Consider the following 16,695-nt stretch of genomic DNA (forward strand, 5'->3'; position numbering starts at 1 on the left):
ACTTTATAGTTTGTGCATTCTGTGCTCACCTGTATGCAGTTTGTGTGTATATTTATATAATTTCTTATATCTTGTTTTAGCACTTGGACGTATTTGTGAACACCTATCGTGTCTGCAGGGTGTGTGTGCGTGTGTGTTATTGTGTGCGAGTGTGTACCCATTTTCGACACCCTGGCATGCTTGGCTCCCTCCTTTTAGGCCAGGGCAGGCGATGACGAGACAAGGAAACCAGGATCCTGTTTCAGGCTGGATGAGGCTATAAGAGACCAGAGAGCACACTGCATAGACAGACAGACAAACACACACACACACACACAGAGAGAGAGAGAGAGAGAGAGAGAGAGAGAGAGAGAGAGAGAGAGAGAGAGAGAGAGAAAGACTGACATAAAGAGTAGAAGTAGAACTCAGAATAAACAGATAGGAAACAGACTTGAAAACAAAATTCAAGAAGCAAGAGTTTGAGAAGTGCAGAAGATGGCCAAAAAGTAGAAAGACAAGGGTCAAAACAAGCTTTCCTTAGACATGCATCACTCTCTGAAGCCGGAGTGATCAGTCCAGGGAGGGGGCACCCTCTGAGGCCATGCTAGCTGCCCGGAGCAGCGGAGGGGGCATCGGGGGGCCCGGCGGTGGACACCAGCCACACCACATGCACCGCAAACAATCGGTGGCCTCTCTCAGCGGGACGAGAGCCCACCGCAGCAACTCCCAGGATCCCAAGCGAGGTTCCTCATGCGGGAAGCAGGGGGCGCTGCACAGACATAGGGCTGCGCTGATCAGAGAGATGGAGACCAGCTGGTACCTGAAAATGTTTGGACTGGGCAAAGAGGACACAGTCGCACATAAAACTGGCATGCCCTACAGGTCAGTTAAGCCTTGAGAGTGTGTGAGTATGGATGTGTGTGTGTGAGAGAGAGAGCTTAAATAGCGCCCATGCAGCCACACTTGACACAGTGCAAACAGATTGAAGGCCTAATGTATTGTACAGAGCTGCTTGTTGATTCACAAAATCATTTGGCTCCATGGACAAATTCATCTCAGAAGTGCTTACCCACTCCTACACACACAACCTTGTACTTCTATCTTTGTGAGGACCGTCATTGACGTATAATAATGCATTCCCTAGCCCCTTAAAACCAAGTCTTAACCTTCAAACAGCCCTTTGAAGTTGTGAGGAAAATGTCCTCACTTTCCAAAAATGTCCTCACTCTGTAGGTAAAAAACGTGTTTCAGTCCTGTGTAGTGTAGCAAGTCAACGTATCCTCGTACAACGGTTCATAGACACACAAACACACACACACAGAAGTATAAAAGGCTTTTTGCTTCTCTACACATCATTAACACTACGATCAGTAAATTGGTGTGCATGTGTGTGCAACATACACTAAATACAGATGGTGTGTGCATACATGCTGATAGATTATTCAAGTATTTTTGGGCTGAATCATCAGCGCTATCTGATGACAAGTGGTTCCCCTCCTGTCCTATCGTTTCATTTGTGAGCATTGTGTGTCACAGGAGTCATGCTGGTCATAACGACCCCCGGCTTAGAGTTATGTCACCTGATCTGGCCGTAATGCTAATAGCCAGCATCTGTCTTGCCGCATTAGACTGTGTTGACATCTTCTAACACCATGGTGACAAAACATATGGAGGCTGGAGGGAGTGCTTTGATTCTTGTCTGTGTGACTGACAGACAGAAAGCACCAATGGTGTTGGTTTCCAGGCTTTGTTGTACATGGCAATTTCCACTTTTGGAAGTTAGAATATTAGTGCAGCAAGTGGTGGTGATCTTGTTTTCCCATCTCTCCCTTTCTCTGTCTCCTCTCACACATGGATATTTTCAGCATTGGGTTACCACCCCTCGCCATGTCTTCCCTCTCGTCGCTCTCCTCTCCTTTCTTGCTGCTAAATGCCTAATCCGTCTGTGTCCCGTTCCAATCATTCAACCATAAAGCTTCACATTAATCGGTCTGTAGTCCAGCCTTTCTCCTTTCCTCTTATCTCCTCTCCTCTCTTCTTCCCTCTGTCTTTATTCTCCAGCCTCCCTGCTGGTTTCCTGGTTTCCAGCCTCTGTTAGCTCTCTAATTTAGAAAAACAAAGCAGAGCTGAGACAAGTGATGAGGATGATTAAGAACCAAGGGCCCAGTGTGGCGACAAAATGTTGAGGTCTTCCAAATATTTATGGATCCATTTATTTCGTAGAGCAACAAAGCAGAAGATTTTGTAATTCAAAAGGATTTCTATAATCCAAATTTGTTTGTTCACTATTCAGAGAAAATTAATTGGCAGAAGGTTACAGAATCATACTGTATGCACAGCTCAGCTGTGAAGTGACAGAAGCTGCAAGATATTTTTGTCACATGTGTTTCATGTAGCTTCAAGTACGACTTCTGGCGGCTACATTGTGCGTGTGATCTCTTTTTTTGGCCTTGTTTGTATCAGACGTGACAGAATTCAATGTAAATGTCCAAGATAATGTTCTCTTGGACATTTAATGGTTATCTTTAAAAATGACTCTTGACTCTTATTATGTATCTTAAATAAAATGTTTTATCAATTGTAACTCATCAGGTTACATTAGGTACAGGTGTTACATTAGCTTCTTACAAATGTGCCTGGCTTGTGCTATCATGTGTATTGTCATCATTGTTTAATAATCTCTCTCATAGTCTCCTATGATTACGTGCAGTAAAGCGTACAATACAGCCTCAATATTCAGTGCGTATATGAAAAGTAATGTAATATATATCCTCTCTTATACAGACAATGTTGAAATTTGAAATATTCCACCATTATTGCAACCTTTTCCTGACCTTTCACAGGTGGTTTTGGTTGCCATAGCAAACCTCAACCATATTTAACATAAACGAATTTACAGGAATAACTAATTGGTTTCTAGATGACCAACCAACTGGCCGACTAATCAGCTGGTTTGGTTAGCTGGCTGGTTGCCCAGTAAGTAAATTCCTATGCATTTAGCTACAATAGCTAATCCAGGGGCTAATTCCTGTGGTTACTTTTGTTTGGACTCAAAGACAAGTGTCTGATATGATTTACAGTATGTAACATTTAAGTTTATTTGGAAAGCTTCAGGAAGATCTCACTGCTTTCCGTGATATATGTCATTTCGCCAGAATTGCATTTCTCAGATCTCTACAATGGAGGTGGACAGTGCAAAGTTAGCATGAGCCATAGTCAAAAAGGCCACAATTCTGAAAATAAGACCCATCATGAACATAGTTTGAGCAGTGAGGTGATGCATACATTAAAATACGGTGTTTTGTTTTGTTTTGTCGATCAGTATAGTGCTATCAGACTGAGATTTCAACGTCAGCATTGTTTCACTCGCTCCTTACCTCTCAAGCACCTTTTAAGAGCTAATGCACTCATCCTGCTGGACTGTATACTTATATTCAGTCAGAGTGTTAGTGCCACAAAATCCTTCTTAAACCTGTGTCCTCCCCTTTGTATCCTACACATCTCCCCTAATCTCCCCATTATCAGGTCAAAAATAAAATTTGACTTACCAAGTGGTCTCTCATGTCAAATCAAAACACACGTCAAATACTACGTAGGTTGTTATTTCAGATGTGGCTTCTAATGTTATTTGAGAGTTGGCTTGGTGACATGTTTGTGGCTGCACACTTCACATGCTCTTTATTTACAGGCTCATAAAGATACGATGAAAGCCTCTCGTGGCTTGACTGACAGATTGACAGGTGCATGTAGAGTGTGAAGAGCGTGTGTATGTGTGAGTGTGTTTAATAGGTGTGTTTCCAAAGTGATGGACCACCAATAAAACGGACTACACTGTGTGAATCATTTTAAGATTAGCACGACCTTCACACATACACACACATACTCAATCATAGACAAAAAAGCACATTTTACAATTCACTCCCTCTGGAGAATCAATACTGATCATTAGTGTCTGTCACTGGAACTCCATTATTCTAATGGGGAGTCAGTCTTCTACTTGAAAGAACGACTAACGATTGACTCTGACCTAAAAAAGGCGTGAGCATGGGATGAACCCCTCCAAAATTCCCATTCTTGCCAATCAGCTCTCCTCTCTGAGCCTCTGACGTGGATGCCAAACAGCATGCGATGGCTGGATATCTCTCTCTCTCATTTAAATCAAAACAACTGCTTCGATTTTTAGCTCTCCAGTGATTCTGCATAATAACTGGGGCAGAATATAACCACAGAAATCCTGGGCTTTTATAACTGAGCTATAAATAGCCGTTTCTCCCCCTAAAATGTTTTTTTTCCTGCTACAAATGAATCTAATGCTAATGTGTTTTTGATAGAGACAGAGTATTCAAACTATTCCTTCTCTTAATTGTCATTATGCAGGTATTGAAAATCTAATTAATGTATTCTGCCTTACTACACCAAGGTAACTGTGTTGAATTTTCTGTCACTGGCAAATAATACCACAAATCACCTTGTAAATAACCTTTAGATGGTGCTGGTTGTATTACATCATGTGCACATATAGCCTACTATGTTTGTGCTGTCTTGGGATCACACTGTTTACAGTACCTACTTTATTTTACAGTACAGTACATTATTTAGTTTTATGTTACTCTGTTGGTATACTGTCATTCTCAGATGACTGCTACTGACTTGGCACCCAGACAGTAACAAGATGTGTCATCCCTTTAGCGAGCAGCTCTGTTGTTGACTGTGATAGACAGAGATGCCTTAATGATACCTTCATGCTACAATCAACTCTGAAAGTTGCCAACAAAGCTAGAATGCCTGCTTGTATTTGTAGATGTGTCTCCACTAACAAATCTAATCTTCTGTATTGGACCTTCATGTCTTTCATTTCAAGACACAGGAAGATCTGGTATCATCAGGAAGATGATTGGTAAATCATCACTTTATGGCAATATTCAAAGCGTTTTCCCCCTACAACTGTAAGCAAGTAAGGAAACTTGATTGGCTGAAACGATGACAGCCACACTGCCTCTCTCTAACCAGGTATTGGTTTTATATGTCCTCACACCCTTGGCACCAGAGACAAAGGTGTGGCAACATGATACTGTTGCATGGAGAACAAAAACACATGTTCCAGCAGAGCTTGATGGATGAAGCATGGGGATGCTGCCAAGATTAGTGGTTTGATTCACACAACAGCCACCACTTTTAGCATGCTAAAGGTACCCATCCCTCAATAGATTAAATATTAGAATTTTAAGCTAAATATTAGCACTCTTTCTGATGTATCCAAACCACAAAATGTGGCTGAATAGTGTTTTCTCTTCTTGGTTCATCTTTTAAAACCTTTTGGATGATTAAAAGAACAATAAGATAAAAAAGGAACCTTGCACTTGGTGTATTATCCATATTTTTTGTACAGTCAATGTAATAAAATGTTATCATCCTCACTTTGCTCTCACCCTTCAGCATTAAGCTGGTTTAGATTTTCAATGATAATAACAATGGGATTTAGTAGAGAATGTAGGCCAACACACTGGCGTTAAATAGGAGCAGGACAGTCCCTGAGGGCTGGAGACTGATCACTGGCATAATTATTGCTGCCATAGAGTCAGATGGCATAGAAAGACCTTCCTCATTCAAGTTAACAACACGGAAATATTGTTTCTATACACTGCGGATCACTAGTGAGAGGGTACAATGTGGACATGAACTTCAGTGGTCTAATCTTTTCTAAAATTCATCCACAAAAAAGATATACAGTGTTGTGCTGCTCTACGTGTTCTGTTTCTATCATGCTGTGCACAATGGATAATTATCAGACATATGCAATCACTGTATAGGGATTCACTCACTGGAAGGAGTGTGTGTGGGGGTGGGGTGGTGGGGTGGGGGGCAAAATGAAAGAGACAGAAAAAGATGGCTAATTAGTCTCTGGGAACATGAAGTTCAGAATGAAAAATAGGTGAAATTCTAACAGCGAAGGGGAGAGGAAGTGAGAAAAGTGTAGATGGGCAGATGTTAATAAAAAACAGAAGATAAACAGCGACGTTGTCCTGTTGTCCAAGTTGCACTTTTTGTTTCTCATAAGGCAGGGTTCCCATACTCACTGCCATAACCCCCTACTGGACTCCTCAAACTGTTCTCTCCCTGCTCTCTCCTCCTCCCTCCTCCCTCTATCCTCTCACTCTGTTTTTGGTATTCTTGTCAGTGACTCACCTGCCCACATGCTGAGCGGCTCAAAGGAGAATGTGACTGTTCTAATCACCAGAGACCAAAATACAGGAGAAAAAAAAACACAGACAAAAAATCAGAGTGAGAGAGAGAAAAGTGACACAACAGTAAAATGAATAGTGAATTTTATTGCAGGACAGAACATTCATTCTTTGTTGGGCTGCTATTAAAGTTTACTGTGTATGCACTAAATGTGTAGGCTTCATGTGTATGCTTCTAGTGTCTATAAATACACCGTAAACACACTCGGGCGTTGCATAAGCTCAGCTGACATTCCTGCTGCCAGGCAGGATCAGTTTTTCCACCCATCTTGCCGGACAACGGACACAGCTGCCCCTCTGCCATCCTCCCTCCCTAATTCTGTGTGTTTGGGGGTGTGTGCATGTGCACGACCATTTTTGCATTAATGCAATTAGTTTCTGCCACATTTTCATATTCTTTCAGGTACAGAAATACAGTCAACCTTGTATGGGAGTCTGGTAGTGGTCAGCTCTGGAAAAATGAATATTGTACATGTCCCTCTAGCAAAGTTTTGAAAAAATAAATATTGTGGTTGTCTTGAGTACATTCGGCTGTTGCAAGACATTTTTTTTTTTATTTTAATTTTTTTAAATTTTGAAAAGAAAAAGACTTAATAGAAGAATAAAGAATAAAACCTTATTCCAGGATTTATCAAAATGTAAAACAAAACAAAATCAATAAAAGAAAAACCCATGCAGTAGCACTCTTGTAAGACTGGGACTCACCAGAATCAGGTCTATCCACAGTTTTGGGTTTGGACCCAAAGTTTAAGAAACAAAGGACAGTCAAGCAGTCGGTACCTGATACCTGCAGGAGAGAAGAAAGACACTTGATCCTGACAAACAAAAGTTAAACTTAAAGGATGGATTTATATTACGATAAAGAACATCAACAGCACATTCACAACTGGTTACAGACATAATTAAGTGAATTAATGTTGCATGTGTGTTTCCATGTGTCATTACTGCTCAGTATGGGCTTTGTTTGTGTGTGCATGTGTATTTTGGACCCATCTACATTTGGGTATTTTGGCCAAGTAGCAATTGCCAAAATCATTTGCTGAATACCAGAGATGAATGGAAGAATACAATTCCAAGTTCAACAGCTGTGTGTTTATGTGTGTGTTTGTGTGTGTCAAAACTCAAATTTCCTGATATGGGAGAATGGTATTCCTCATGATTCCCACAATCCACTGGAGGACCAGACGTGATGTCATGTGAACACTCCCAAGAGGAGGCCAGAGGTGAGAGATGTGTATGTAAGTGTGTGTGTCTGTGTGGACATGTATTACTCATGTTGTGGGGACATAAATATGTTTACACAGTCACATTGTGGGGACTCGCCTTTCTTATGGGGACAAAATGCAAGTCCCCATAATGTAAATCATATAATTTCAGGGTGAAGACTTGTTTTAAGGTTAGGGTAAGGGTTAGGGTTAGGCAAGTAGCGGTAATGGTTAGGGTAAGTCTCCAGGGAATGAATGTAAGTCAATGTAATGTCCTCTGAAGTGATGGAAACATGACTGTGTGTGTGTGTGTGTGTGTATGTGTGTGTGTGTGTGTGAGAGAGAGAGAGAGAGAGAGAGAGAGAGAGAGAGAGAGAGAGAGAGAGAGAGAGAGAGAGAAAAACAGACCAGAGAAAGAGGCTTCCCCATTTTATTTTGTGGTTCACTTCATTATGAAAACACTGCCCTCAGACTGTGCGAAATTGTGCATAACACGCTGTTGGCTGTGTGCATGTGTGTGTGTGTGAGTGTGTGTGTTTATTTTAGGTGTTTGTTATGGGCAAAACTCCAGAGTACACTTTGTTTAGAGAGAGACAGAGGAGAAAGGGAGGGTAAAAGAGATGAAATAGATTAAAAGGAAATATTAAATGGGGAGTTGGGGATGGGGAAAGTGAGCAAAGTAACATAAATTATGCACACATACACAGTGTAATGTGTAAAAAAGACTGATGGGTGGAAGAAAAGGCGGGAGATGTAAATGCTGGAAGAGAGACAAGAAAGGAAATCAGGAGTAAGTGAAGGGGCTTGTGACAGAGGGAATACCGAGAGACAAAGGAGGGATGATGGGGAAAATGAGAGTGGGAGAGAGGATAAGAGGAAGTTGGAGAGAAAAATGGTAAAAGGAAAGAGAGAGAGAGAGAGACAGACAGTGAGAGAAAGAAAGAAAGAGAGAGAAGGGGAGGGAGGGCGGGAAAAAATGTCCCAGATTCCCATGCCATTTAATAGGGAGCAAAACCAAACTGAGCTTATAAAGTAGACTGGCTGAGCAGGGGGCAAAGTGACAGCATGAGTGTGTGTGTTGTGTGAGAGAGAGAGCAGAGGAGAGAGAGGGGGAGACAAAGTGGCATATGTGTGTGTAGGTCTCTCGATTTCTATCTGCATATGTGTGTATGTGTACAGAGAACATATGTGGCACAGCCCACATGGAGGAGAACATGTAAATTAAAAAGCCAGTTTTTCCTGTGTGGACGTGCAGCCTGCAGACAGATTGGACTCTTGAATCCTGTTCTTCTCTCTTCAACGTTTCTACGTTTTTTTCCAAGTTGGATTTTCCGGCGTTATGTGGAATATGCTTTATGTGGAGCTTTATCCAGAGGAATACTTCACTTTCCTTTGAGCTTTAATCACACACTCACACACAGAGTCCTCTGCTCCATGTAGCGCTTCGTGGGCGAGGGGCCTACCTGGATTACTATTACTTATTAGCGTACATGTTTGTGGGACAGACTCACAGAAGACGGGAGAGACTGAAAGAGAGGATAAAGTGAAGAAGACAGCAGGAAGATGTACCTGTACAAAGCAACGTGCCCAGAGATCCCCAACCCGAAGCAGAAGAGCACCAGAGGTCAGGGAGGAGGTCAGGGTGGGGTCCAGGCCCAAGGCCCGGGCCAGGGGAGGCTCGTCAGGCACACATCTGCGGGGCCGCGACACTACGCTCCTCTGATGTTGTGGACGGCAAACAAACCCAACAGTGTGGTGGAGCTCAAACAGCTGGAGGAGTTTCTCAACTTCCACACATTGTCGCTGCATGATACAGTCAAGAGCCAGACAGGCATGCTCTACAGGTAACCTCACTTGTGTGTGTGTGTGTGTGTGTATGTTTGTAGGACTTTCCTGCAGACTTTTATAGGAGTACTCCTTAGTACTGCAAGGCTCACATCTACAGGCTAATTTGTTGCCATGGCAACCTCACCAGCATTAGTGCTAAGAGGGATGGATGCCCACTGCTGACTTGAGATTCGCTGAGTTGTTCACATTTTTATGTGTGTGTTAACTTTGGATTCCTCTGCCTCGTTGATATTCGTATTAGTTATCGTCAGCTGTCTTTGACACCAGACTTGACTTTCTACATGTTATGGGTGAAGGATTTGTTGCTCTGGTTAGTTGGATGGTGGTTGGTTGTGAGGCTTGTAGTTATATGGCCACTGTTTCTTTGAAAATGATTTGTTTGTATGATGTTTGTTGACTGGTTGTTATGTTCACATTATTTGTGTTTCATTGGAGATAAAAAAGAAAAAAAGTTTGCACATCTGGAACAATAAGACACTATGGAGATCTGAGGTGTGGAAAGTCAAGACTAGAAAACCAGCACATTCACCCATTAAGCCCACACACTCCATCTTTGTTTCCAGCAATTTTAAGGTCACCCTTGTTATATGCAATGTCCACTGCATCATGGGGACTACTGATCTCAACATGAAACCCACCAGCTGACTGATCAATCTATGAAGGCATATATTTTTATGTGAGTGTGTTGTATGAGTGCTTATTTATCTAATACAGTAACTCTGATTAAGGTAACTAATGCTCCTTACCTGCCTACATTATGTTGGACAGTTTTTTTCCTTTGATATTTACTCAGATTTGTATTGTGGATATACTAATGCTTATGCTATTATGTGTGGAGTTGCTCATTTCTGTGTTCATGTTTGCTTCACAGTTAAAGCTGCACAACCAAAGCATTTTAAACTGCACATGTTTCAGAACATGTGATGTGTCAGTAATAGAAGTTAATGCACCAGGGCCATGCATAATAAGAATGTATACATGTACAGCACCATATAGAAAATATGGATTAAATCATCCTCCAAATGGTTCATGTTACATGTTAAATGGTTTTTGTTTTGAAGATAATCCACTTCATGACAGAGTGATCCTTAGACACTGGTGGAGACCCACTGCTGTCATGTGTTAGTTGTTTTTCTTCTTGTCATCTGAGCTGAAGCATCGTGTTGGTGAGAGGTTTGAGTGAGTGTGATTGGCACATTGTGGATCACTGCTCAGTCCTCAGGCTATAAAGCAGCATGTAGCGGCTTTGCCTTTCATTGTGTCGTTGTTTCCAGTGGAGAAGAAAGGAGAAGAACGGTCTTGAATAAAGCATTTAATTTTCTGTTGTTGGTTGTAGTTTGTGATTAATCATTAAACCTTTATTTATCCGTGAACGTTGCCTCACCGATTGATAAAATAAGGGAAATATACTTGTTAAAACCAAGCAATTTCATTTTTCATTTTACCATATGAAGTGGAGAGTCATACAATATTCAAACTACGCTCCACAGTCTTGTTTAGAAATGAGGTGTGCATGTGTGTTTTATATTTGGAGAGGCTTAACATTTCCATGAACTGTATTTTGGTCAATTGAACAGCCCGTTCATTCCTCAGGCTCTCTCATCACTGATTCTGTGGCTATATTCTGCAAACATATCTGACTATATTACAATCAGTGTAATAATAACATGACCTAAACTTATTCTGCTGTTGTGTCGGTAAAGAGGGGGGCAGTCTGTATCCCTGTTGGTTCAACCTGGCTATGGGAGCTCATATGGCCATGTGCTGTTAGCATTTGCCTTGGGACTTTGGCATATGTGTGTACATGGGCCTATGTGTGTATGCGTTTGAAAGTTTATGTTCATTGCCATGGTAACCGAATAAAACAGCTGGCTGCCCACTTCCTTTTCCAGGTCAGTGTGTATCAGTGGTCAAGACCTGTGCTGGGCACTCATTCCACACAGACACACTCACACTAACAGGGGGAAAAAATGATTTTAGTTTGGGGAGATATTATTTCTCTAGCCCAGAACTCCTGAAATGTAAATCATTTTCTCTAGCTGTAACTATAAAACAACTTAAACCAGCCATGATGTTATCCACACAAAAAGAGTTGGCTACAAAATATTAATATGAAATGCTTTTATTAACATATGAACACCCCAAAGGAAAAGATGCCCTCAGTGACCTTCCAACAAGTTTTTCTTCAAAGTCCTTCTGGTTCTGTAGAGAGAGGTGAGTTGTGACATGACAAAGTCTCTGAAAACATTTCCTAACCCAGTAAAAAAAGAAATGTCTGTTGGAGCAGCTCCACCAAAGAGTGATTATTTGTTCTCCTTTTGAATACTTTATAGGGGTCTAAAGAAGGTAAAACTATACAGTATTTCACAACAATAAATAAATAAAACACTGGAGAAAAGTTAGTGAAATTATCCTGATTGTGAAGATGTTTGCTTTCCTATCTTGTTAATCATCCTGCGATCCCACTGGGGTGCTGACCCCCAGGTCCAGAACCTCTGTCCTAACTACAATCCTAACCTTGAACTTCAATCCCTAAAATGTATTCAAATTCACACCCAATTTTTGTAACCATGGGCATCATTTCTACAGGTAACACCTAACCGCAATTCTACCCTAAAACTCAGTTGTAACACTGGTATAGCCTTAGATATATCTCAAAATTTCCTATCCAGTGTGAAGACCAACAAAAATGTGGTTGCACACATGGTTTCTTTTTTAGCAAACCTTTGATTTATTCAAAATTATACAAAGTGCACAGATGGGAAGAGGAAGAAGAGACAAACTATGAGCAGAGATGAGCCTCAGCTTCACAGCGTGCCCTGCAGTTTATTATTCATGTGTGTGTGTCTGTGTTTGGGGTGTGGGTGTGTGTTTTCAGTTGTGAAGGAGCATCTGTGTGTGTGCTTGTGAGACAGCAACTGCAGCTTCTTATGTGTGCATGTTCATTGTATCGTTAATGGGCATCCTGACCATGTAGGCTGCGGTGACGTCTAACTGTGTTCAAATTCAGAACATATGCATTCAACATTTCCTTGGGGCTAATGTCTGTCTAGTCAGGGCCAGATATTGTCGCTATGTGTCAATGTTAGTGAACCATGTTAGAAAAGCAGACATCAGCTACTTTGTTCCAGAAAGACTTGATAAGCCAGTGCACATGTCGGTCCTGAACGCCTCATGGCTGAATAAACATCAGGCACAGGTTCACTCTGGTGCTTCCCTCGGCTCTGTTATTCTCCTTCTTTTCTTTATTTGGGTTCTCAGTCTAGTCTTCTTGCACTGTATTAAAGAGGGTACAGCTGTTACAGTTTGTTGTTATGCAACGCCTCCACCATCAGCCATTTTCGAATCACTTCAATGTGAGGAAGTCTTCTTCCTGCTTTGGTTGAAACACTTTATTTGTGCCAGAAATCAACTCTGCACAGTATGCAGGAAATTACATGGAATAAGCTACGCAGTGCTCCTGCAAGTTTTTATTGCTCTTTTCACATTTGTAAAATGCTGCATTAAGCCACTGCAATGCAGCAAAACTTCCTTGTTCACAGTTTCTGTACTTTTTGTGATATTATAGTGCTTTGGTGAAATAATGATGTTTTTTGGTGTTTCGTTTGAGCAGGTACTAGCTGCTTCAGTACAGGAAGAAAGTTTCCATGTTTTCATTTGGGTAACTAAATGAATATTAAGCTGAAAAATAACTATTGTGTTCAATCAGCCTTACCTGTAAAAAACAAAACAAAAGCATAAATCTAGTACATCCCCTTTTAACCTAAATGCCAAAGTAGTTACAGAATGTACAAATGCACTCTGCTGATTTTTGGTCACACACTGAATTAAAGCAGACATCAATTCAATCAGCCTAGTGGGGAAATAGATTAATCAAAAGCCCATGATATTATTGGAAACAGAGCAGGGAATGCTGGGTAAGGGAGTGACAGTGAGGGGGCATTCAGACCTCCAGGGGGGCAGAAGGTCACATTATGAAGCATATGCCATGTGCACATGGGTGTACCAGTGTGTGTGTGTGTGTGCAGACAGTCTGGATGTTTGTCAGTCCATCTGATTAAATGAGCTCTGCCTGCTGATAGACCGTGGTGTGAATGTAACAGAGTTACAGTGTCCCCACAGTTGTTTCTCTGCTCCTCTGTCACTCACTTGTTCTCTACTATCTTCTTATTTTTCTGTTTTTACATCATTCATTGTCTTTTACCTTCAATCTCTGGTTTAAAAAAATGTGAAAATTACATGTAAAAGCTCAATAATGAAAAACTGAAAATTGGATTCTAAAATTGACTGTCTATAGTTACACGGCTTTGAATTATCATTAAGGTAAAGGCAAATACTTTGGCATCTTCACTTTCTATCACCAGATACATGTTCTGAGCTGTTCTCGCCACAAGAAGACTATATTTATTACAAACTGCAGTGAAACATGTCCTCTTGCAGCAGAACACATTTTCATAGATGGTAACAAAAATGATAAATCTGTTTAAATTGATCTACTCCTTTTTGGTGAAAATCTATAAAATTTAAAGATTATTAGGCAACAGAGTACCACCACATGTGCTCTTTGGAACCCTTTTGCAAACAATTATTGTTTGTTCTGGTGGTGAATCTTATTTTGCATTGAGCAGTTTTACATTAAAACTTTTCCATTGTTCAGGAGTTCCCAGCTAAAATGTACTGTTGTTTGCGATAGACTCACCATCTGACTGGTTGAGTGATAGTGATTTCAAACCTATCCTCCAAACTTTGTTTCTGAGCTCCACATTGCTTTAAGGCAGGAAAAGAAAATCAGAACAAATATAACAGTGCTGTCTTTGAACCCCAAATAATAGAGAGCAGCAGTGAATGTTTATTGACCACAGCCAGTCACAAGCCTGTCCTCTCTGGACTGGAGCCTCGTGTTCACTAAAAGTGTTTAGACTCTGGCATCTGCCTATGTAAGGAGAAGCCGTGCAGGCTTTACTTATTATTATTATGTTGCCAAACAGACAGAAACAGCAAGAGTGAAGAACTCGTGGGGAGTGAGTGGAGAGAAAGGAACAAAGCTACAATACACATAGAAGAGATCTTTTTTTAAATTAATATAAGAAATTAGATAATGCTATATACAGTAACACTACCTAAATAAAGAAAGTTGTGTTCATGCTCAAGTACATGAAGATTGGGACGGATTTGTCTCACTTTATATTGTGATGTGTTTATCTGTGTGTGTGTGTGTGTGTGTGTGTGTGTGTGTATGTGTGTCAGTCTGAATTCTTAGTCAGAGCCTAATGAAGCTGTAGTTTGTAACCAATTGACACTTGAGAAGCAGTGAGCGAAATTGTGCACTCAACCAGTGATTCAAAGACCACGCATGTGCACACTGCACACACACACACACACACACACACACACACGCAATCAGACACAGACATATACTTTGCATGCAGATAAATGCGTCAATTGCTCATCCTTTATTCATCTTGGAAAACAAGTGAATATTTAACATAGGAGCTGGTATCCTCACTAAATACTTAATTGGTCAGGCGGTCACAAAAACGTGTGTGTGTTTTGCGCTTGTGTGTGTGGAGGCAAGTGTCCAATTGTAGGCTATATATAGCACTAAAAACATGCCATTTTTTCACAATGTCTATTTTATTGGTAGGAAATTCATTACATTGCAGTTTCAACTGGTGAACCAAGTGTGTGTGTGTGTGTGTGTGTTTGTTTTATTGCATACCCATTAGTTTCTGCCATCAAGTGCTTGCATCACTGTGACTAAATTGCTCAAAGACACTAAAGTATTGATTTACTCAGTTAGCTGTGCCTTTTAGACAAATTCAAACTAGACTAATTCAAAGTGTTGTCTTGTAGAACATATTTGAGAACACATTTCTAAAAAGAATTTAATGTTTTTTTTATGTAAATCTCTTTTGTGGCTAATTTCTACCTGTATTTAAATATAGCAGTATAAGTACCTGGTTTAGAGCCTTTTTTATTATGAATGCTTTAAAGCTGTTAGGCTACAGTTAAAGCCATGTGAGGGTGTATTAAACTACACACAAGGTATTCAACCGACCAAGATCCTGTGACACTTTTGGCTTAGAACTAGTCATGTAATAAATGACTTTGTACAGAGAGAAAGAGAGACAGAGAGCACCTCATTTTGTAATTAAAATATGGGAAAATCCCTTTAACCAGAGGTTTTATAGTTCAGTGTGTTCAATTAAGTTACACACTGTTAAAGCAACAGACTATTGTGACAACTATCATGTACCCTTTGGTTCTTCCATTAAAATGCAGTGACGTTTTCTCTACTAAACTATCTATCACTGTTAATTAAAAAGATTCAACAGTGTCTTGTGCAGTCTCTTCCGCAGTGTTCATTGAGTTTCTTCACATTGGTGAAACAGCGCCCCTCTGGATTGTAACAGCCAGTACATGTCAGTCAGTCTGTGTGGTGAAAAATGATATCGCAGCCCTAGACCGAGACATCATCGTCTGCTCTGCTCAGAGGAAGCCAGGTGAAGTTCACAACCTTTGATTAGCATTAAAACATATCAAGTATTAACTCGTCACATGTCGCCACTGTTATACCACTGCCAGACTGTGAATGTGAATTGTTGTTGCTGTGTAGTACTATTTGCGCATGTTATGGAGGTTATTTTGGTTAAATGTAGGCTACTCTGCTGTAATGCTGAAGTGTGCCAGTTTGCATTTTTAGCAGTCAAGTCATTTTTTCACTGTGTGAAATTGGTGATTGTTTGTAGGAAGTGTTGACGGCCAGTAGTATTTTTAGGCTGTGCTGTATAATGAGTAATGAGCTTTAATAGGTAAGTAATGTGATGCATTTGATTCATGCGCTGTAAATATGTGGCCTTAAAGGGTCAGTTCACCCCCAAAATCAAAAATACACATTCTTCCTCTTACCTGTAGTGCCATTTAGCCATCTAGATTGTTTTGGTGTGAGTTGCAGAGTTTTGGAGATATTGGCTGTAGAGATGTCTGCATTTTTTGAATATAATGGGACTATAAGGCACTTCAGCTTGTGGTGCTCAAAGCGCTAACACAATACATTTGAAAAACTCAACAGCAATGTCTATTTCCAGAAATCATGACTTTGTTACTCAAAATAATCCACAGATTTGTTGTGAACAGTTTCATGTAGGATCTATTTTCTTTCTACCCCTAATCATGCTGTAGTTTACAGTTACAGCTAACTATGTATGTTGATGTCACCAAACTCCAAGCATGAATGATGTAGACAAACATGCAATTTTCTGTTACTTAGCTTACCCTCATTGATATGGGGTGGACAAAAAAAAAAATAGAAACGCCTGTCAGTATATCACAATACAGTTCACCAACACAACAAATTTACTTATGCGAAACCACTCCAAACTGTTTAAAACAAAAACTGAACATCATCACCTTCATGAACG

At 40.6% G+C, this 16,695-nt stretch overlaps 1 protein-coding gene across 3 annotated transcripts in view; it reads left to right on the forward strand.

The window, feature by feature from the left end:
- The first annotated feature begins 372 nt into the window (after nucleotides 1–372).
- The window catches only part of kcnab1a (potassium voltage-gated channel subfamily A regulatory beta subunit 1a), a 115,337-nt gene continuing 99,014 nt past the window's right edge, over nucleotides 373–16,695 (forward strand). For 2 of the 3 annotated variants that reach the window (XM_044203877.1, XM_044203879.1), the window contains exon 1: nucleotides 8,416–9,270. In XM_044203877.1, coding sequence (XP_044059812.1) covers nucleotides 8,990–9,270 — 281 coding nt within the window. In that variant the 5' untranslated portion in view covers nucleotides 8,416–8,989. Of the gene's footprint in view, nucleotides 862–8,415; nucleotides 9,271–16,695 lie in introns of those variants that run through there. The other variant, XM_044203878.1, reaches the window with a different exon arrangement.

Source organism: Siniperca chuatsi, linkage group LG7 (genome assembly GCF_020085105.1).
Source record: "Siniperca chuatsi isolate FFG_IHB_CAS linkage group LG7, ASM2008510v1, whole genome shotgun sequence".
Lineage (NCBI taxonomy): Eukaryota > Metazoa > Chordata > Actinopteri > Centrarchiformes > Sinipercidae > Siniperca > Siniperca chuatsi.